The sequence below is a fragment of the Sarcophilus harrisii genome, chromosome 5, assembly GCF_902635505.1.
Source record: "Sarcophilus harrisii chromosome 5, mSarHar1.11, whole genome shotgun sequence".
NCBI lineage: Eukaryota > Metazoa > Chordata > Mammalia > Dasyuromorphia > Dasyuridae > Sarcophilus > Sarcophilus harrisii.
The window spans coordinates 12,677,491-12,698,584 of NC_045430.1; the positions used below are offsets into that span (position 1 = coordinate 12,677,491).

General features: G+C 52.1%; 2 protein-coding genes across 4 annotated transcripts; one reads left to right on the forward strand and one right to left on the reverse strand.

Moving 5' to 3' along the window:
- The first annotated feature begins 6,050 nt into the window (after positions 1-6,050).
- JOSD1 (Josephin domain containing 1) lies at positions 6,051-16,613 on the forward strand. 3 transcript variants are annotated; one of them, XM_031941017.1, is made up of 6 exons: positions 6,051-6,229; positions 7,129-7,342; positions 7,557-7,880; positions 13,716-13,844; positions 14,015-14,209; positions 14,555-16,613. In XM_031941017.1, exons 3-6 carry the CDS (start codon positions 7,696-7,698, stop codon positions 14,652-14,654), a joined length of 609 nt encoding a protein of 202 aa, XP_031796877.1. In that variant the 5' UTR covers positions 6,051-6,229; positions 7,129-7,342; positions 7,557-7,695; the 3' UTR covers positions 14,655-16,613. The 3 variants fall into 3 exon arrangements, with proteins under 3 accessions (XP_031796877.1, XP_031796876.1, XP_031796878.1); XM_031941016.1 differs by having other exon boundaries at positions 7,129-7,880; XM_031941018.1 differs by lacking the exon at positions 7,129-7,342.
- Positions 16,614-17,636: 1,023 nt separating this feature from the next.
- Positions 17,637-20,502, reverse strand: TOMM22 (translocase of outer mitochondrial membrane 22). Its single transcript, XM_031941019.1, has 4 exons — positions 20,311-20,502; positions 19,148-19,266; positions 18,662-18,779; positions 17,637-18,309 (listed from the first exon to the last, which is right to left on the reverse strand). The coding sequence occupies exons 1-4, from the start codon at positions 20,449-20,451 to the stop codon at positions 18,235-18,237; spliced, it is 453 nt and encodes a 150-aa protein (XP_031796879.1). The 5' UTR covers positions 20,452-20,502; the 3' UTR covers positions 17,637-18,234.
- Positions 20,503-21,094: the final 592 nt, after the last annotated feature.

Below are 21,094 nucleotides of genomic sequence, written 5' to 3' on the forward strand. Positions count from 1 at the left end.
TCAGCATGTGGAGAGCCAGTGAAAATGTAGAGAATAAGAGGTGGAGTGTCCTGGGCAAGGAAGCAAGGAACCCAATGTCATTGGATAGTAGATTATGTGGAAGGGAGTAACATAGGAAGGGAGTGAGTTGGGAAAAGCTTTAAAAGCCAAGTAGAGGATTTTCTGTTTGATTTGGGAGGTAATAGGGAAGCACTGGAACTCACTGAATGAAGGGAGGGAGAAGGGCATTTAATGGCTTGGAGACCAATGAAATTATTCTAAGAGTCAAAATGTGAGGTGATGAGGGGCTGCAGGGGTGGAGGTTGACAGTGTCAGGGAGAGAAGGGGGCATATGCTAGAAATGTCATGAAGATAGGATTCACTCAATTTTCAGTTGATATTGGAAGGAGGTATAAAGAGTGAGAAGCTGATCTCTAGTTGAGGGTATTGTGACTTGTGCAAAGTCGCACAGCTAGGAAGTGTTTGAAGCCAGATTGAACTCAGGAGGATGAGTCTTTCCTAGGTGAACTACTTTGTATAACGATTCCTTCCTTGACTTTCTTAAGATAGCACCTTTCTTTAGTTCGTTATCTCCAGTTTAACAGTCTCAATGTTCTTTGGAGATGGTTGTTTTCATGTTGACTCCCCCGTTAGGCAGTTAGTGACTTGAGGCAAAAGGCATTTCCTCTACTTCCCTGGTGCTTAGTATAGTACCTGGCACATAGTAGGTGCTTATTAAATGTTTTTTGACTGGGAAGATGGTGGTGACTCCAACAATAATTTTTTAAAATGTTTAGAAGATAAGAGGTTCTGAGTAGAAAGATAATGATTTCAGTTTTGGAGGTGTTAAACTTCAGATGCCTGATATTCAATTCACAGTGTATGAATACACAATTGGAGATTCAGGATGGAAGACAGGAGAAAGACTGAATAAATACATTTGAGAATCATTTGTAAAGAACTGTTCATTATAAAACACAATTGATTAGAGAAATGCAAATTAAAACAACTCTGAGATACTACCTCACACCTCTCAGATTGGCTAAGTTGATAGGAAAAGATAATGATAAATGTTAAGGGGATGTAAGAAAACTGGGACACTAATGCATTGTTGGTGAAGTTGTGAAATGATCCAATGGTTCTGGAGTGTAGCAGAATGGCCTCAAAGGGAAATTTAATAATTTTTTATTCCAGTTTCAAGTATTATGAAAAAGCATGAAACCTCTAAGAAAAACTAAAATGAGGAATACACCCTGTTGAGATTCACAAGACTAAAGAGAAACAAATCATGGGAGGCTTTGAATATTTTGTTGTGGAGAGCAATCTGGAACTATGTCCAAAGGGCTATCAAACTGTACATACCCTTTGACCCAGCAGTGACACTATTGGGTCTGTATCCCAAGGAAATTATAAAAAAGGGAAAAGGACCCACATGTTTGTAGCAGCTCTTTCAGAGGTAGCAAAGAATTGGAAAATGAATAGATGTCCATCAAATGGGAAATGGCTAAATAAGTTGTGGTATATGAAAGTAATGGAATATTATTCTATTAAAAAAATGATGAACAAGCTGATTTTAGAAAGACCTGGAAAGATTTCCATGAACTGATGCTGAGCATAACAAGCAGACCCAGGAATACATTGTTCTCAGTAACAGGAAGAATATGTGATGATCAACTATGAAGGACTTGGTTCTTCTCAGCGGTTCAATGATCTAAAGCATTCCCAATACACTTTGAACAGAAAATGCCATCCAGAAAAAGAACCAAGGAGATTGAATCTAAATCAACACATGCTATGTTCATTTCTTTTTTTCTGTTTTTTTTTTCTTCCTTCCATGGTTTTTCCTTTTTGCTCTGATTTTTCCCTTTTCAACATGATTCATAAAACAGTGTGTATTAAAAATAAATCAAAACAAAAAAAGAAATGCTAATTTAATCTATAGGAACTGATGAGATCTCAAGTGAAGTAAGTAGTTTAGAGGAAGAAGAGAAAAAGGTTCAGGACTGAGCTTTGGGAAACACCAATGGTTAGTGGTTGAAGATCCAACTATGAGCATAATAAATAATATGTGTTAAAGACCACACCTAAGTGTGAAACCCAGAAAGCCTATAAAGGGTTAAAGGGAACTGTACCATTAAGGGGTGGGTCAGTTCTCCAAAAGCCTCCATAGCTGTGAATCATAACACTCTTGAAGGAATTCCCAATCAGCCTTTACTGATACAGATATTGCTTGTGAATTAGGAATGAAATAAGTAGGAGGCAAGAGGGAAGAGGAGAGAGGTCAGACAATGTCACTGCTTCTCAGTCTTCTTGTATCATTATCATCCTCTCACATGAGGAGATCCATTCTGCTGGTCAGAATTAGATCCCCAGCAGCCACTAGCAGGTTGCTCCCGTAATAAATATGGATATTTATGAAAGTGATTTAGTTGAAACAAAGCCATTCCCACAAAGGTTTGATGAACTCTCCCACAGGAACAGAACAGTCCAAAGGAATGGCAAAGGGTAATTCATTGTTCCTTGAGGTACGCTTGATAGAACTCTTCTATCTGGTAAAGTTTTTCTGCTGGCTTCTCTTGAGAACCTTGAATCCGCCTTCCACAGTCCATGCCATCCACGTTTTCCTGATGCGACAATGTCACCATCAGCTAGTGCACTGCTAGGGATTGCTTCTAAAATTCCAAAATCATCTTGTTCTCCAAAGATGCTCCACCAGTCAAATAAGGGTTAGGGATGTGAGGCTGAGATTTTCTCCTCCCCAAGTGGTTGCTCTTCAGGACTATGCTGAAGACTTCTACCAGAGAAGCTTGATTTGCATTCCAACCTAGTCCCCTAGCTTTATGCAAAGAGTTTGTATTGACCATCCCCTAGTTCCCCCTTGGAAGAACTGATTCATCCCTGATGTGTTCTCACCTTGATATAGGTATTGGAGCTAAGGGAGGAAGAGTTTTAGGTGGCAAAAATGGAAGTTTATTGTTGGATGAGAAGTCACTTTTGCTAAAGAGACTGACTTTATAGTGGCAAAATCCTATTAGGGGAATGGAGGCTGGCACTGAGAAGAGAATGTCTTCTCAGCAGGCAGAGTCCTGACGGGCAGCTATACCAGGGGACAAGGCGTAGTCCTGCTTTGGCCATTCTGCAAAGAAGTGAGTTTAAAATTTCCCTTTAACAGGGAATCTTGAGGCTCCAGTTTCAGGTTGAAAAGAAAGCCAAAGTCCCCAGGCCTAGATCTCCAATTGAATGGGAAATCACTTTTGAAGGCTTCTGGAATTTGGAATTTCCTGAAAAGGGTATCAATGGGGTGTGATTTGCCTTTAAAAAGGCCAGCCAGGAGGATATGCTCTCTCTCATAGACTCTCTGGATTCTGAGGAGATATCCTTTCCAGGAGGGCCTGAGACTCCAATCTCCCTTCTTTACAGATCAAAGGGTACTCAATTTTAGAGAGTTCATTTTACAGATTAAAGGGAACACAATTTCACACCCCCATCATTTTTAATGATGTGGGCAGTTGGTTGTACTAACATAGAATGAAATTGCTTTAGGTCTTTAGAAGAGGGTTCTCTTGAGTTTTTGAGGTTCATCCTGAGTTTCATTCATTTTATGCAGTTCATCCCTACTTCTGTACTTGAAACAACTGCTTATAGTGTCTGAGGGCCTGAGTTCAAGCTCATCACTGATCTTTAAGAAGTCCTCCAAAAAAAAAAAAGTCCTCCAACCTCTCCAGACCTCAGTTTCCATAGTTGTAAAATAAAAGGATTCAATTAAATGGCCTCTGAGGTTGCTTCCAAAGATATATCTAGCATCCTCTGTATGACCTTGGACCAAGTACCTTCCACTTTCCTCATCTATAAAATATGGATTTGGATGAGGTAACCTTTGAAGTCTCTTCCAAGATCTCTCCAATTGGGCAGAACCTGCCTGTTTGCATTCCTCTGGTGTGGCCTTTAAAAACCAAAAATCATTTCCACAGCAGGAGGTGAGACTAAGGATCAGGAGAAGCAATTCTTCTTGAGATATGTCAAGGAAACCAGGATCTCATCAGCAGAGGGATGCTCTAGGGTTCTTGCCCATCTGCTTCCATCACTCCTCTGCCAGGCTGGTGCCTTTGACCCTCTCACCATCTGGGGATACTAGCAATACTTCCTCTCTTCTTCTCGTTCCCAAGCCATTCCCGAGCCATCTTGCTTGTGTTTTTTGTCCCACTTCAAGCCATCCTTGGTGACATTTGACAAAGCTCGCTCACACCCCCCATTGTTCTTTGAGACACCTGCCATGATGATTCCTTCGAGATGGGAGTGTCCAGGTGATTCATGGCCCTAGAGCATCCCCCAGAGAAGATGGGCATGGGTAGCTTAGGATCATTAAAATGACTGACTAACTCACCGAGACCCCCATAGCCTGGGACCTGCAATATCCAGGCTACTTTTGCCACATGAGAAAAAGAGGTGATGATGTTCACTATTCTAAAATGCCAAATAAGGTGCTTTGAGATCACAGGGGGAGCCAGGCCAGTACAAGATGGTGCTATGGAGAAGCCATATCCTGAAAAAAAGCTTTTAAACAAGAAACAAGATCTCAAGAGTGAGAAGTGGAGGATAGAAAATGCACTGCCTCTGTCAATAAAAAGTATAAAAGTTATAAAAATTAAAAAAAAAAAAAAGAAAAAGAAAATGCACTGCCCTTCTCCCCAGCTTAATCTTAATTAGCCATGGGGTCTTTTAACAGAGATAAACAGCTTTTATTTAGCCAATGACACATAACAAATTATTCATGCTTATAATAATTTAATGTGTGTAACTTTTACAAATATTTACCTGACACTAAAAGGAGAAAGTATCGTTCGTATAAAATCTACCTAAGGGATCATTACATGCACGTTGCAATCCCGGGGGAAGTCGAGCAGGGTTCACTCCTCCCTGCGGACTGGAATCAATCACTCGCTGTCCCGCAGTCACAGGCAAGAGGAAGCAGGTGTGCAATCAGGAGGGTCCCTAATCGGCACAGGTTACTATATAGGGAGATCTATCAGCGATGTACTGGAGCTGAGAGCACCGCCGGGGAGCACTCTGGCATCCGGGTCCTCCCGGGCCCTCATCCTGAGCCAAAGTCTTGTCCCGGATATTTAAGTTCCCACCTCTCTGGAAGATGAGCCCGAGGTCTCTGCAACCTGTGTGCCGCCGGGTTAACGATGGGGTCTGAGCAAGCACTGACGCCTCCGAACGTGCGGCAGAGAGGGGGGCTCTGGACGAGGTCCGGGCGGGAGGCTGGTTTGGGCCCCAGGGACAGGGTGTCGGGCGTCCCTCGAGGGATAAAGGACCCGGAGACTGCAGCCTCCCGCCCCGAAGGCGTCGCCGCTCCACGGTCCCCTATTCTCGGGATTTCCCCACTTTTCCCTCGGGTGGCGGCGCCCTCCCCGCCCCGCCAGCTTTTTTATTCCTTTTAAAAATTGGCTTTGGAACATAAGCTCCTGGAGGACGGGAACTATCTTTTTTGCTTTCCTTTGTGTCTTATCATAAGAGGGAGGAGGAAGGGGAAGGAAGGGAAAGGGAGGAAGGTGGAGGGAGGAGGAGTGCGGGTGGGGAGGAGGGACAGGAGAGGGGGAGGAAAGAGAAGTGTGAGAAAGAAATAGGGAGAGGAGGAGGAGGAAGCGGGGAAGGGAAGGAGAGAGAGCGGGTGGGGAGGAGGGACAGGAGAGGGGGAGGAAAGAGAAGTGTGAGAAAGAAATAGGAGAGGAGGAGGAGGAGGAAGCGGGGAAGGGAAGGAGAGAGAAGGCGGGTGGGGGGGAGCTGGAAGAGATGGAGGAGGAGGAGACTGGAGGGGAGAAAAGAGAAGGGGGAGGGGAAGAAGAGAAGGGGCGGGGGGAGGGAAGGAAGAGAAGGGGCGGGGAGGGCGGGGCGGCCGCTCGGGGCCGCCTCCCTTTCCCCTCCCCCGCCACGCTGACGCTGACGCAGACGTCTCACGCGCGCGCCCGCTGCCGCCGCTACCTCCGCGGCGGGACGGCCCGTGCTGCGTCCACGTGACGCGCTGTGACGCGCCGCGCAGGCTGGGGAGGGCGGGGCGAAGGGGCGGGGCCCAAGGCCAGCGAGCAAAGGGAGAAGGCGTTTCTGGAGCACGCGCCTGCCGGGCGAGGGCCGGTGACGTCGAGCACGGGAACGCGCGCGCGCCCTCGGGGCTCGCTCCCTGCTCTGCTCCTCCTCCCCCCCCTTACCCCCGCCCGTGCCGAGGTCTGGGCCGGGTCCGGCGGCGGAGGTGAGTGTAGGGGGCCCGGGCTGGAGTAGAGTGGGAGCCCCTCCGGGCTCCTGCGGCCCCCACCGAGCCGGACGGGAAGGCAGGCTTTGGAGAGGAAGGGGCCGCGTTCTGGAGGGTCCTTCCCTACAGGGCTCGTGGGGGCCGAGGAACGCGGGGATCCCCCTGCGATCTCACGGAGCGGGGGGCTCGAGACGAGAGGACCCCCTGTAGGGCCCGTGGGAGCTGGGATTAAGGGGGTGCCCCGAGGGTTCGCAGGGACGCGGGGCTGGGGGAGCCTCCTCTAAAGCGGGGGGGGGGCAGAGCAAGGAGGGGGTCCGCTCTCGAGAACATACAGAGGGGGAGAGCGACCTCTCCTGATGGGCCTGAATCCTTCCTCGGAGGGGCTCGGCACAAGGGATCCCCAAACTGCCCCCAGCTTCCCTTGGAAGGGCTTATGTGCTTTGTGGGACCCTGAGAAAAGGCCCCCTTCAGAGTGTGTCTCCCCTCAGAGTTGTGGGATTATTTAGGGCGTCCTGAGAGAAGGAGATCCCTGCCCCCCCTCCAGCTCCTCTCCGGTGGCTTCATGCCATTTGGGGAACCCCGAGGAGGGGGGCTCTGAGGCTAAAATGCCCCCTCCCCCGTCTCATTCCCCTGGCAAGGGGCCAGGACCTGGGGGGGAGGGGGCGCCTGGCTCCGTCCCTTTAGAGGGTCTGGTCTCAGCCGCTTTACCTGCACAAAACCTTGCCCCGGGGGCAGGGATCGGGGATGGGCCAGGGCCAGGCGGAGCTCCTTCCCCCACCCCGTCCCGTCCCTCCCTCCCTCCCTCCCACAGCTCGGGCCCTGCTTGCTGGCTCCTGGTCATTTGCAAGCAACTTGTTGTGGGCCGGGGATGCTGATTGGAGTTCCTCTGTGTTCCGCAGGGCCCTAGGAGGAGCCCCAGGAGGACACCGGCCACCTCTGCAGCGTTGCCCTCCTCCACCTTGGCATGTGCTGGGCAGCGGCTCGCAGCTCCCCAAGGGATGGAGCCCTGCCCCCAGAGGCAGGGGTGTGGTCCCTGAGGCCCGGGGCCGCCACCTGCTAGCCAGACCTCCTCCCTGCCTCCTGGCTGCCTGGGGAGATGGAAGAAAAGGAGAGGTGTGATCCAGCCCCCTCAGCAGCCTGCACTTAAAGTCCACTGCTCCTCCGAAGCCAGCAAGAGGGGGATGACGGTCCTGGGTGGGGGACATTTGGGGGGGACCCAGCGCCTTAGCAGTAGAGATAACGGCCAGATAAACTGAAGCAGAAAGAGTTGTGTTTCTATTGAAAACGGGATTTTTTTTAAGGTTTTTGTTTCTGCTGCTGTTTCCAGCCTCTACTCCGAGGTAAATCATGGCCCTTAGAGACTGAGTGAACCCTACCAATCCCGGAAAGACCCAGGAGGCTGCATTCTTCCTCGGAGGGGAAGGGTGGGGAGCTTCCCAGGCCACCTCTTCCTGGAAAATAAAAACATGAGTTGCATGCCATGGAGAGGTGACAAGACCAAATCAGAATCATTGGAACTGCCCCAGCCGGCGCCCCCCCAGATCTACCATGAGAAGCAGCGGCGGGAGCTGTGCGCCCTCCACGCGCTGAACAACGTCTTCCAAGACAGCAATGCTTTCACCCGGGAAACACTACAGGAGATTTTCCAGAGGTAGGAGGACTTTCCCATTTGGGATCCTGGTCACCTGGATATGTGGGATTTCTTGTTTTCTTGGGGGGAGGGAAGGGGGAGAAACTGGCCCAAAATTCCTTAAGCACCCCCCTTCTCCAAAAGGGAACCTCCCTCCCTGTCAGACTCCTATCAAATCTATCTTGGGACAAGAGCTTTGGCTTTTTGAGATCCTATTCTTGAGAGTTTTCAGAGGTTGTGAGGATTATTTCGACACTTTCTGGATGGACCCCAAGTATCCCTGGCCGTGAGCTTGTCAGACTCTTCCAGCTAGAAAGAACTGGGCCTGCTTGGGGCTCAAGCGAGAGGAAACTTAGGGATCCTCTGGACAAGCTGGCCCACCCAGAATGGGGATGTCAGGGGACCTCCTCCCCAGTTTGGAGCTTTGAAGGCACCAACTAAGTTTAATGGGGATAATTACTTTCTAATGGTAGTAATAACTTTACCTGTAGTGATGGTTGGGCAGGGACCTCGCTGGCCTGTATTGTGGCCCCCGTCGGGTGGGGAGCAGAATTCTCTCCATTTAGGAATTTGGGTGCGGGGGGGGGAGGTGAAATGATTCATATCATCAGGTGACCTGGGGGAGGCGCCCCCATGTACTGTTGCCTTCCCCTGCTCCCTTTCCACGTGATTGACTAGTGTTCCTGAGCACTTCCTGCTCCTTAGATGGAGAAAAGAAATGAGGTGCCTTTCCTCTGGCCTTAGACACAGCCCCAGGGAGGGATGAAGGATTGCTTTAAAAGCTGCTCTTCACCTCCAGCTGTTAAGGAGCTGACAGGGGTTCTGAGGCGGGAGGGAGGCCGGGCCATGTGTGGGAGAGTTTACCAGCCCATTTCCTCTGACTGGAAGAGGAAGCCCTCCCATCTATTTGGCAAGGCAGTGTGAGGGGCTCCAGAGACAAATAAGGCCGAGGCCCTGGACTGTGAACTCAGCAGGAAGCGTTGGATTTAAGTTGGGCCATGAAGGAGAAAGGCAGGATTCTCCTTATGGGAGTTGTGGGGGTGGAAGGGGTCAGAAGGACTGAAGGAACAGAAAATGGAGGATTTGGTGCATGAAGGAGGAACACTCTGAAACGAGGCAGATTGAGGAGTCTTTGATGGGCCAAAGCAATTTGGTGTTCACTCAGGAGGCAGTGGGAGCCATGAAAAGCTGCTGAGCAGGGGAGTGACAGCATTAGCACAGGCAGTTTAAAAGACCTCAGTGAAGTAGAATAAAAAAGGGGAGCTGGGCTTAATAAATTCCTTTGAAATAAACTGCCAGGCTTTTATCTTCTTAGCAGTTGTGCAACCTAAATGTAATCCCAGAAAGGTGTGCCGTAAGGTAGCTGTTATTAGACTCGAGGCAGGGAGACTTGAAGCAGCTGGGTGACCCTGGGCTAGTGACTTTACCTGGGCCTCCCTCAGTTTCCTCATCTTTAAAATGGGGGTGGTAATAACAGCACCTGCCTTCAGGGATGCGAGAATCAAATGAGATAGTGAAAGGAAAGGGCCATCTAAATAGTAGCTTTTGGCTTTTTTCCTTGTTATTACACAACAAGGAGGAGTTGTATGGAATTAAGTAGGATTTACACATGAGGAACCATTCAAATCAGCCAACCCAGAACTTTCAGGGGAGGAAGATGGACAGAGGGTGGGCTTGAGATGTTGTAGGAGCGGGAGCACACTGATTGAGTTGGGAAAGTGTTGGCAGCCACGCTGGAAGCGTGAAGGGGCTTTTTAAAAGTTCAGCCGACAAGGCTTGTTGAGGGCTAAAGGGAAGAAGCATTAGGAGGCAGTTGCTGAGGGATCCAGAGGACTTTTCCACTATTACGGAGGATCGGGGAGAAAGGAGATCATTTGTCCTTGCTGCCTTCCTTGGGACAGTGGCCAGCGTTGACTGGCAGCGTCCAGCGTCGACCTGGGTTCCTCACTGAGCCTCTCGCAGCCTCCCAGTCAGTTGAGTGGGGACAGGACTGGCAGGTTTTGGCCATTTGTTCCAAGGCCATCATGCAGCTGCAAGCCTGTGCTGGAGTGGTTGAGAGGGTTCCGCTAAGGTCCCTGCCCCGGGCTCCTAGGCTGAGTGTAAACCCAGGAGCATCCTGCCTGCCCAGGGAGGGAGAGTGGGAGGTCGGAGCTTTAGAGGCAGAAGGGGCCAACTCCAGAGGCTGTTAAATCCCAGCACCTTCATTTTTACAAAAGAGCAAGCCAAGACCAAGGGAGGGGAAGGGGCTTGGAAGGTAAAGCGTCTTTCTGGAGGCTGGAGGAGAACGAGATGCAGTGGGGGCTGGCCAAGGATCCTCCGATGGGGACCTGTACCTCCTGGGACGGGGGAGCTCCAGTGACTCCACAGGGGAGCCTGGCCTTCCACGGCTAGCCCTGCTGCCCCCCTTCCTCAGCCTTTCTTGGAGTCTCCTTACTTAAAAGCCAGGGAGCAAAAGGGTAAGAGCCTTCTTGATGGCTCCTGAGGTGGACTTGGTGACAGGCTTCATGCTTCCTGCCCTCACATGCTGGGCTCTCACCTGAGGCAAAGTCAGACGGACAGATGGATGGACTGACAGACCCTCTGACAGGTCAGCCCTGAGCGGGAGGGGGAGGTTCCCTGAGATCTCCTGGATAGGAACGACCCAGCCCTCACGAGGGGCGGTTACCATGGGCTTTCTCTGGGCCACGGGGAGGCCCGTCTCTGAGGCTTCGGAGAATCTGACCCTGAGCAGGAGGAAGGCCCTCCGGGTTTGGGCCTGGCCGTGGGCCGAGCCCAGGCAGGCAGCCCTGGGATGCCGAGCACAGGTTGATGGGGCCGGAGTTTTATCCCCGGGACCACCTGCTTCCAGCTCAGTCGCTTTGGGGCTGGCACTGACCAAGGGCCAGAGAGACAATGAAAGCAGTCTCTGCCCTTCGGGAGGTTTTAATTAGTTGAAGCTGAAACTTACCTGCAGGAAATATGCAAGACAAGATATAATTAAGTCTCAGATCCGGTGACGTCATCTGGGAGTGTGGTAAGAAATCCAGGGAGGGAGAGAGCTCTGTCCTCTCGGGGAAAGGTTTTTGGGTGAGATGAAACGTGAGGGGGAAGATCAGGATTGGGACTGGTGAGGAGGCTTCCAGGAAAGGGGCAGGGACCCCGAGGGATGAGGGCAGGAGGAAGCATGGAGTTTATGGGTGAGAAACAAGGAGGTTGAGGACCTGGGAGATCGGGTTGGAGACAAGTGCCGGGTCGCATTGTTGTCATGAATCCAGAAGGGAACGGGGAGCATTTGTGACATCTGCCTGAAACCTCAGCCTGCTCGTCACACTGCCCACCGAGAGGCAGCTGGGTGCTCAAGAAGGCCTTGGACTTAACACTGACCAGCTGCAAGTCATTGACCTTTCTCGGCTCCCTCCTTCCGAAGCTTGTCCTAAGGGATTTGACTGCCAAGTCCCTGCCCCTGCTTAAAGGCCTAGAGAGTAAATAAATGTCCTCCCATCTGGCCTGCCTCCCATTTTTTCTTCCCTAGGCCTTTCATCTCCTGCCCTGCAGGTCTAGAATGCACTTGCTCCTCATTCCTCTGGTGCTCCCTCCTCTCTATCAATCTTTGATTCTCCAGGACTTCCAACTCAGGTTCTTTTCGAATAAGGTACTTTTTTAGGGGACAACCCCTAACAGGACAGGGACTTTCTCATGTTTGCCTCTGAACTCCAACCCCCCTGTCTTGCACACAGCAGTTAATTTATGTTGGGTTCACTTAAAGTTGATTTAACTTTAAATTATGCATAAGTGACCTTTGGAAGCTGTTTCAGGGGCCCACAGATGGAGGAAGAGCCCACACCAAGGCTAAAGCCATGTGGGGACTAATGGGTCAAAAGACTCAAAGATGACAAGATTTTTTGAATCCGAATCTGAGAACAGAATCACACAACAGGCAGATTTCTCTATGGCCAAAATGTTCTGAAGTGGATGAGGAAGACTAGATGCATATGAGTGACTTAGTGTGACCCACCAGAGTTTGAGGAAGGGGGAAGGGTTTACACATGAGGAACCATTCAAATCAGCCAACCCAGAAGGGGAGGAAGATGGACAGAGGGTGGACTTGAGGTGTTGTGGGAGTGGGAGCACACTGATTGCTGGAGGCAGTAGTCCTACTAGTCCCTTACATGACTTCCAGTGGCCCAGGGGAGGGTGAGAAGACAATGGAGGGCCCAACAGTTCTCAGAGAACTTGGGAGTCTTCTTATTGTCACATAGTTTATGGAAAGGCCACAGAGAGAAAAAAACAACCCAGAGAAGGGCTCACAGGAGCATCAGGAATTAGAGGGAGGCATCCTGTGCAGAGGAGTGGAGTATATGGGAAAGGAGGAGAGAAGAAAGCCCGTTAGGGAGGTCAGGCTGATAACAAAGGCTCCTGCTTAGGGATGGGCTGTTCAGTCCCTTTAGCATTTTTATAAGTATTTTTTATTCGCATCCAGAGGCGAGGGGGAGAGAGTTACTGCTGCCAGAGACTCCTACCTCCAAGTAAGTTTGGGCAAGGGGAGAAAGAAAAGGGGGAAGGAGAAGGGAAAGCAGCAGATGGCTATGGCGTCCCCCCAAGGGGAGAGAGCATCATGGTAGCTCTGCCAAGAAAAGGTTAGCAGGACCAGTCTACAAATGAGAAAGCCCTGGTTGTAGGCAGCGATGAGAGCTCTGGGGGTTTTTCAATCAGGGAGTGACCTGGTAAAAGCAGTATCGATGTCTGTCCGGTTTGGAGGTAGAAGTGTTGTCAGAGAAATGGGGCAAGGATCAATTGGCCTGATACGTTTATAATTTTGATTAAATCACTTCAATGGGTATATGCTTGAGGGACCCATGATTTCACTAGTATAGTTATAAGGCAGGTCACATGTAGACCTTAGTAAATACTCGGTGGTCTTCTATGGCTGAAAAAATTTATCCTTTAGTGACCAACTTTCTGGTAATGAGCCTTCCTGACCTTAGCAAGGCCAGTCACGGTATGGTGGGCGATGCATTTGGTCTAGGGCCCCTATCTCAGTCCTTTTCAGCTCAGGCTAGGGCCTGCCTACTTCTCTCTCTCTCTCTCTCTCTCTCTCTCTCTCTCTCTCTCTCTCTCTCTCTCTTTTCTGAGGCAATTAGGGTTAAGTGACTTGCCCAGGGTCACACAAGCTAGAAAGTATTAAGTGTCTGAGGCCAGATTTGAACTTGGGTCCTTCTGACTTCAGGGCTGGTGCTCTATCCACTGCACCATCCTATCTTCTCTAGCATGGCTTTTCAAAATCTAGGGTCCCCAGCACTAGGGTGTTAGGTGATTTACCCCACAGGAGCACTGGCTGACAGAACAACCTGATGGGGGATTCCAAAAATGTGGGTGCTCCAGGGAAAATGAGCCCCTTACTCGAGGAAGAATTTCCTGACTGACATATAAAAACAGAGAGGCCATCTCTAAGACACTCACGCTCAAACAATTGAATACTTTATGGGCTCTACTTAAACTATACTTTGAAGCAGATGGGTACAGTTAGATGTAGTGGCCAGGAAGCAAGAGTAAGTTGAGAAAGATTGAGCATCCTCTTAACATCCCGAGTGGCATTGGGCACCCCATAGGATGGCAAGGATGTTGGATTGGGCATCAGGCATGAGTTTGACTCTGGGCTTTTCCCCTTGATAACTCAGCCCTTCAGTTTGTTCATTTGTGAATCAGGAAGACCTGCCCTGCTGATGGATACCACAGTGGTTGGAGGCAAAGCGCTCGGCCTTCAGCACTGGATAAATGAGTTTTGAATTGTCTCTATTAAGTACCACCAGGTGTACCCTGGGTAGGCCCAGAGACCCTAGATCCCAAGAGTGAGCCCCTCACCCTCCGTGTTTGCAGGCTGTCTCCAAACACCATGGTGACGCCCCACAAGAAGAGCATGCTGGGTAATGGGAACTACGATGTGAATGTCATCATGGCAGCCCTTCAGACCAAAGGCTACGAAGCGGTTTGGTGGGACAAGCGAAGGTAATAAAAGCAGATGGGGCTGGCTGGAAGCCGGCCCCGTACGTTGTGGTGGAAGCGGGTTTCCAGCAAGGTTGCTCGGAGAAGCCTTGTGCTTGATGGCATGAGTGGGAGGTGCAGCGGCCTTGGGGACGGGCTGTTTCACAGCCTTGCCCCCATTTCTCTTTCCTCAGGGACGTCAGTGTCATTGCCCTCTCCAACGTCATGGGCTTCATCATGAATCTCCCCTCCAGTCTCTGCTGGGGTCCTCTGAAGCTCCCCCTCAAGAGGCAGCATTGGATCTGTGTCCGAGAGGTGGGAGGTACCTACTACAACCTTGACTCCAAGCTCAAGGTGCCCGAGTGGATCGGAGGCGAGAGCGAGCTCAGGTGAGCCTACTGTAGCTTTGGGGCTGCCCACTGAGGAAGCACGGGGATGAACCTCCCATTTCTCCTAGGCTCTCCGTGAGGCCAAGGAATAACGTTAGAGATTTGTGGGCTTGGGATCTCTTCCCCGCAGAAAGCTGTAGTGTTGCCGTTGGTTGCGATGCGTTCATCTTGGGTGTGAATGTCCCTCCTGCAGACAGTTCCCGCTGTTGCAGATGGGCAAGAGGCTGGTCAGATGCTGACCTCTTCCCTGGCACAGTCTGCCGTGTCTGAGTCAGAAGGCCCCGAGGCTGGAGTGGGCCATCCTTACCGCCTTTCTCCTCTCATTAGTTTCCCTTCTTTCCACAGGAAATTTTTAAAACATCAGCTCCGAGGAAAGAACTGTGAGCTGCTGCTTGTGGTCCCAGAAGAGGTGGAGGCCCACCAGAGTTGGAGGGCGGATGTGTAATTCAGCTCTGCCTTTCTTTCCTCTTCCTCCCCGCCTTCCCCGTCCCAAGAGCCTTTGCTGTGTCGTGGCCTGTATCTCCACAGGTCTCTCTCCTGCCCCCACATCTTGTTGGGTTGGTTCTTCCCAGACTTGATGATGCAGTCGATCAGCTGGGAGGACAGCCCTTTGTTCCTGGAGAAGGATGTGAAGATGGGGTCCAAGCTCCCGTGGGCTTGCCCGCAGAGCCGAGGAAGAGGAAGGGTGGTCCTGGCATTGCCGCTCTCCTTCCCTGCAGAGGTCCCACAGCGGACCTGACCCAGCCTTTGCTGGAGTTAACCGCCCGCCACCCCTGATCTGGAGATGCTGCCTCCACTTTCCCTTTCCTCTCAATCTAATGGTTCTGAAGATACTCATGAAGCCCAGATGCCTGGCTTGGAAGGCCAAAAGCATAGGGGTCTCTCAGGAAATCATCTTCATAACCTTACTGAGCAATGGTACAGCATGCCGAATGTCCACCTTAACTGAGGAGATCTCGAAAGGAAACGGGCCATCTTGAGTGTTTCCCCAAAGGAGAATTTCTTTAACTCGGGCATTAGTTGAATCCCACCATGTTTCAGAGGGGCAAGGGTGGAGTGGCTTGCACATACACTAAGTGAGGGTGTGACCTGGTCTCGGGGGGCTTATTTTATGAAGTCCCCAGCATTTCACTACATGCTATGGAAGTGTCGGGGGGAAGGCACCATACCAGGAAGGGAAGAGGGCATCTTCAACTTTGCCCCCAAGTGTCTCGAGAGGAGGAGTTGACAAAGGAATTCTAGTAGTCAAGGACTAGAAGGGCACAGAAAGCGTCGGAGCCAACGGGACTGGGAGCTGAGGCAGCTCCAAGAGCCAGAGCCCTGCAGTCAGGGCGGCCTCAGCTTTGTGGAACGTGGCCTTTGACAAGTTAGCTCAGGAATGACCTTTATCTGTCAGATGACAGCTTTTTTCAGGTGGCCACTTTTCTCTTAAAACTCTGGAAGGTGACAGGCAGAAGGCAAGTGACGGTGACTGAGCTCCCCTGACCGGGTCATGGGAGTCAGGGCCACCCGAGATACAGAAGCACAGGAGTGGGCCATTCTTGATGCCGATGCTAATGGGCAAGAGCTTCACACCACAGGGGGGCCCGCGACTTCTCTTCCGCAGCAGAACTAGGAGGACGAACCTGGGCAGGCCTCGCTGGCCCAAGCCCTGAGGAGCTTTCTCCCCACCTGTGACTGGAGCGCATGTTTACACCAGCACTCTTCTGCACACTTACCTACAATCCAACAAGGCCATTTTTTAATGCTGAATGACGGCAGCCAGAAAGCAGTTCCTGCATCATACCCTCCCAGCATCCAGTCGCAATGTTTCCTGCATCGTTTTCCGAACTAGACCTGCTGCTTGGCCCCTCAAGGAGCTCTGTGCAAGATGACATTCCATTCACCACCACCAGCCAGAAGATCCAGCCAACTTTGGTGGGCCTGTAGGAGCTCTGTCCAATGACAGCAAGCCATTTCCTAGGAAGGAACCTGCTTAGATCCATGCAAATGGCACGAGGCCTCTTGCACATGGAGTCCACAAGCCAATGGAATATGCAAAGACGATTTACAAATATTTCAGGGCTGGTTTCTCTGTTCATATCCAACTCTGGTGCTCAGGAACAGGGACCCATGCTGATGCCCAAGGGCATGGAGATCCTATCCCTATAGGGAAGGGGGGGGTCCCCTGCCCTATTGCCCATCAGTGGGCAACCCTAGGCTGTTTATTTTTCTTGCTTCCCTTTCTTCCATTTGTTGGCCTTGTGCTGGGTTTGTTTACAGAGGATGTATTTTGTTTAACCAAATATTGAAAAAAAAAAACAAAACAAAAAAAACACCTCTCCATATATAAATCCCTTTACTTGTCTGTCTGCCTGAGTTCTGTAATTATGTAAAAGAAAAAAAAAATAAACCTTTTTCTTTATTGTGTTGTTGATTTCATATAAAGGGGTTCTCTCTTCATGAGTAGCACAAATTTTCCTTGGCCCATCTTGGGTCAGATTAGTTCACTCGGAGCCCACTGTAGCCAAGGAGTCCAGAGGTACAGTTTTATAGGCTTGGGGCCAAACCTGCTTTTCCGCTGGTTTCCTGGTGTTACCTTGGACAAACCATGTAATCCAAGTCAACCCATTTCTCTGTCAAATAATGATTCCTATGAGCCTTTTTCTGTTTAAATCCAATGCTTCCAATTCATAAAAATGGTTTAATCCCTTACCAATGAGTTCTTAACAGTATATTTGAAATACAAATTGATTTTTCAGAAACAACTATTGTGATTCAAACTCTGTATCTCCAAGGATGAAAGTCCTTGTAGGACAAGGATCTTGGACCTCCCAAACCATCCTCATAGGTCTCTGTGAATCTGATCTTTTGGTGAATCCTGCCTCCATTTTGTCACCCCACGCCATGGTGACCTTTCAATTACTGGGGCTAAGGAAGAAAAGGTCAGTAGTCAACCACATGGAGACTAACCTTCCCATCCTTTGCTGAACTGGTACTTGAAAGGCAGACACATTATTCAAAGCTTTCCCAAATTTTAGATCCTGCCAGAGCTGCCCCCTTCTCCCCGTTCATATACAAATAAAAGGCAATTGTTTGATTGACCTAATTGATTACTCGTTCTCTGCCAATAGCTTTTTATATGGCTCTGGCAAGTTCTGGGGCCTTCTCCATTTATCTGACAGCAGCCTCTGGAGAGCCAGCCCCCCCACATAAGATAAACACAAGCCATTGCCAGGGTAAGCTTCTTAGTCAACACAAGAAAAAAAAAATGATACAGAAGGGCCCAGACTAACTGCCCTTTTAGTGACTCCTGGATATATCAGCTAACATGGGAACACTGGGTATTTGTGCTCCTTGCTGCTTAAGTTGCTGCTAATCCAAAGGAGTCACCGGGGAGAATCACTGCCCCAAAGAGGGAGACAGACGTGTGTCATGCGACCAAGACTTGGAGATGGAATCATTTTTAATATTTAATACAAAATGTTAGTGCTGATTTTCTCATACACACATTGCTTTTGAGGGCGAACAAAAACAACCAGCACACCAGGAGGAAGTCACGCCTCCTTCATCCTTCACTCTGCCCTCCCCTGGCCTCTACAACCCACGTATTCACAGTGACTCTTGTCAGCCCCACACTTGATGCCCTGGGTCTGATTCGGGCCTCTCCACCACAGTTCTCAAGCAATGGTCAGAAGCACATTCCTGCTGACTTCAGTTCCCCCAGGAAAAGGCAAGGGATCCCTTGATTGACAGCAGCTTAGCGATGGGGACGGGGAGACCAGAGCTGGGGTCACTGCATCTTTACACTCACTTGTGTCAGAGTGGGAAGAATGAAGAAAAAACCTCATGCCAGTGTGGAGGGCAGAGAAAGATGGACGCCTTGAGAGAGGGGGTGGGGAGAATTCTGCTCATAGTGTTCAGATGGTTCAACATGCCCCAAAAAGCCCCAGAAAAAGCAAAACCGTTTCAAATAATCAACAGTTTGCTAACAGTTGAATTTGAAACTTTTCCCCTCAAGCACAGTCAGATGCAGCAGATTCTCTCTAAATCTTTCCAGGAAGTGGAGGCAGGCCCCCTGGCATCCCTCCAGAGAGACCCGTGTTAGGGCCGAGGAGTATCTGTAAGAGAAGGGAAGGTTCACGAGGAAGCCAAGGCCCACCCACATCCCACCAGACAGGGACAGCCCGTTATAGGAACCCTGGAGATGACCCGAGATGACCCGATCCAGCACTTTCTCTGCCAGATAGCAAGGCTTATCCAACAGACATAGAATCTGGAGATTCTTCAATCTGGGCAAGGGAAAAATGGCCCCTCGAGGCCCCTGGTAGCTCCTGGACTCCCATGTCCATCCATACACTTGCACTCGCGTATCAGGAGAATCAATGTTCATCCAAGTAAAGAAAGGCCCAATCAGCCTTGAGGGTCACCCAGAGGCAAACCCTGGACTAGACCCACCCTCCAGCTTCTCACCTGTCGCTGCTGCAGCTGCTGTTGCTGCTCCATCTGTAGCTTCTCTGTTTCAAAGACAACCGGAAGAACGAGGATCATGAATGAGGTCGTCCCGATCCACAGAGCTGCCCTGGAGAACCTGTACCAGGCACAGGAAGCGGGGTGGGCTTGGCAAGTGGGGCCCATGGTTGCCCGCCCGCCCGGCCTGGCGGAGCACATCCGCCCTGGCAGCTCTGAAGGAAACCCACTGGTGTGGGGAAGGTGGCGAGTGACCTTGGGCTTCACTTCACCTTTCTATAAAATGGGGAAACCTCCTACCTCATGGGGGCGCTGGGAGGGAAAGGACTAGATAACCTCTCATGTTTGGCTTTACTTTTAAATGGGAGCATGACAAAGGAATGGAGAGGACGGATTCAAAGCTTGGCCCTGAAAGGCAGGAGGGGGCAACAATGCCGAAAGCCACGGCTTCTCCACATCTGAAGGGGATGGCTTACGGCAGCAGCTCACCTATACATTTTCTGGGCCACTGTGAGGGAGAGGTCGAAGGTCGCTCCGGCGGCCGTCCGGACACTTTCAGGGAACATTTCTGTCAGGCCCCACAGTCTCTCCGCCAAGGTCTCATCGAGCTGGGGAGTTAAAGGAGAGGGTGAAAAACCGCGGGGCTCGAGTCAGAGGGGCCGAGGGGAATCCTGCCCTGCTCCACCTCCGATCCTGGTGTCGTGTGCCTCAGTTCCCTCCTCTGTAAAAGAACCGCTGGGGACCACGGCTGCTGTCCCGCTCAGTCTGGCTCTCTGCTGTGACGCCCCTTCTCTCCCTCCGACAGACCCATCCCTCTTCACCTCTCCTGGCTCTCCCCTCTCCCGCCTCTCCTCCCCTAAGGGAGCCCTGGGAGACCTCAGGCGGCAGGTTGGGGGGGAAGGGCGCTGGCCCTTTCTGCCAGCATGGAGTCCAGCAGCTGCACCGGCACTTTCCAGTGAGCATCCTACAGGGTGTCCAGGCGGACTAGGCGTTAGCGTCTTACGGGAGCCTCCCTGGCACTTTACACCTAGTCCCTTACAGGGTGGCCAAGGGCACTTTACAGTTCGCACCGTACAAGACGCTCCCAACAACGGGGGAGCGAGGGCTTCACCCCCATGGTAGGGAGAAGGAAACGGGCAGGGCTCGGCGAGCCGGGGACACCCAGGCAAGAGCGAGGGCTCGGAGGGAGCTGGGTTCCAGTCCTCTGCCATACTCGGAGGGGGAGGGTCATCTCGCCAGACATCCCGGACTCAGACTCCTCCCCTCCCCCCATGACCTTGGGCCCCTCCCTCACCCGGCAAGGACCTCACCGAGAGGCCGGGCATCTCCTGCCCTGCCCCCAGCCCGTCGGCTCACGTAAGGCGTGACCTTGGCGGAGTCACCCTCCGCCGTGCCTCAGTTTCCTCACATGTCCGATGCAGCAGCCTCGGACTCCATCAGCAGCACCTCCGCCCTGCCCCCGCACACGGTCAGGGCCGAATAGACGCTCGCCTCATGCACTAAGCCAGGCATTAGCAGTCGGAGGGCCCAGGGAGGCGGCTCGGCCCCGCCCCCGGCCCCGCCCCCCCGGGCCCACGCGCGCCCGCTCCTCCGCCCCCCCCCCCCCCACTCCCGGCTCGCGGGCGCTCGGCCGGGCCCCGCAGCGGCCTCACCTCGTCGTCGTCGTCGTCGTCCAGCTCCTCCTCGGCCTTCTCGCCGTTGGTCTTGGGCGGCACCTCGTCCACAGACCCCGGTGACCCCACCGGCGACTCGGCAGAAGTGGGGACGGAGGCGGCGGGCGAGGCGGCAGCCATGGTTCTAGGGGACACCGGAAGCGGAAGGGAGGAAGCGAGGCGAGGCGCCGGAGGCGGGGCAGAGTGGCCGGGAGGGCGGGGGTGGAGCTGGGGAGGACAGGGAGGGAGCGCGAGCGCCCCCGCGCGGCCCGGAGGAAGCACGGACTCCTCGCGACTCTTTAGGTTCAAGACCAGTCACTTCACTTCCGCCTTAACACTGTGGAGAGACCCCAGACCGTGACGTCCCCGGATAGGGCCCTGCCCTTGGTGCCGAAAGAAGTGTCTTTAGTCCACGGTTTAGGTGCTTGACTTTGGCCCTGCCGGAGAGGCTGCCGTTGCTTCTTCTTACCGGCCCGGGGCGATCGTGGGCCAGGAACTGGGCCTCCCGCAGGCTGTCCGCCCGCCGAGCGCTTACACTCTTACGCCGCCTCAGCGAGGAGGGGAGAGGGGGGAGGGAGGAAAGGGGAGGGGCCCGCTGGCTGCCCGCCCGCCCGCCGAGCGCTTACACTCTTACCCCGCCACAGCGAGGAGAGGGGAGAGGGGGGAGGGGCCCGCTGGCTGCCCGCCCGCCCGCCGAGCGCTTACACTCTTACCCCGCCTCAGCGAGGAGGGGAGAGGGGAGGGCCCGCTGGCCGCCCGCCCGCCCGCCGAGCGCTTACACTCT

Coding starts and splice junctions, on each gene's coding strand:
- JOSD1 (XM_031941016.1), top strand. CDS start 7,696: ATGAGTTGCATGCCATGGAGAGGTGACAAGACCAAATCAGAATCATTG. Junction 7,881..13,715: donor CTACAGGAGATTTTCCAGAG/GTAGGAGGACTT, acceptor CCGTGTTTGCAG/GCTGTCTCCAAACACCATGG. Junction 13,845..14,014: donor GTTTGGTGGGACAAGCGAAG/GTAATAAAAGCA, acceptor CTCTTTCCTCAG/GGACGTCAGTGTCATTGCCC.
- TOMM22 (XM_031941019.1), bottom strand. CDS start 20,451: ATGGCTGCCGCCTCGCCCGCCGCCTCCGTCCCCACTTCTGCCGAGTCG. Junction 19,267..20,310: donor ACGACGACGACGACGACGAG/GTGAGGCCGCTG, acceptor TTAACTCCCCAG/CTCGATGAGACCTTGGCGGA. Junction 18,780..19,147: donor GTGGCCCAGAAAATGTATAG/GTGAGCTGCTGC, acceptor TGCCTGGTACAG/GTTCTCCAGGGCAGCTCTGT.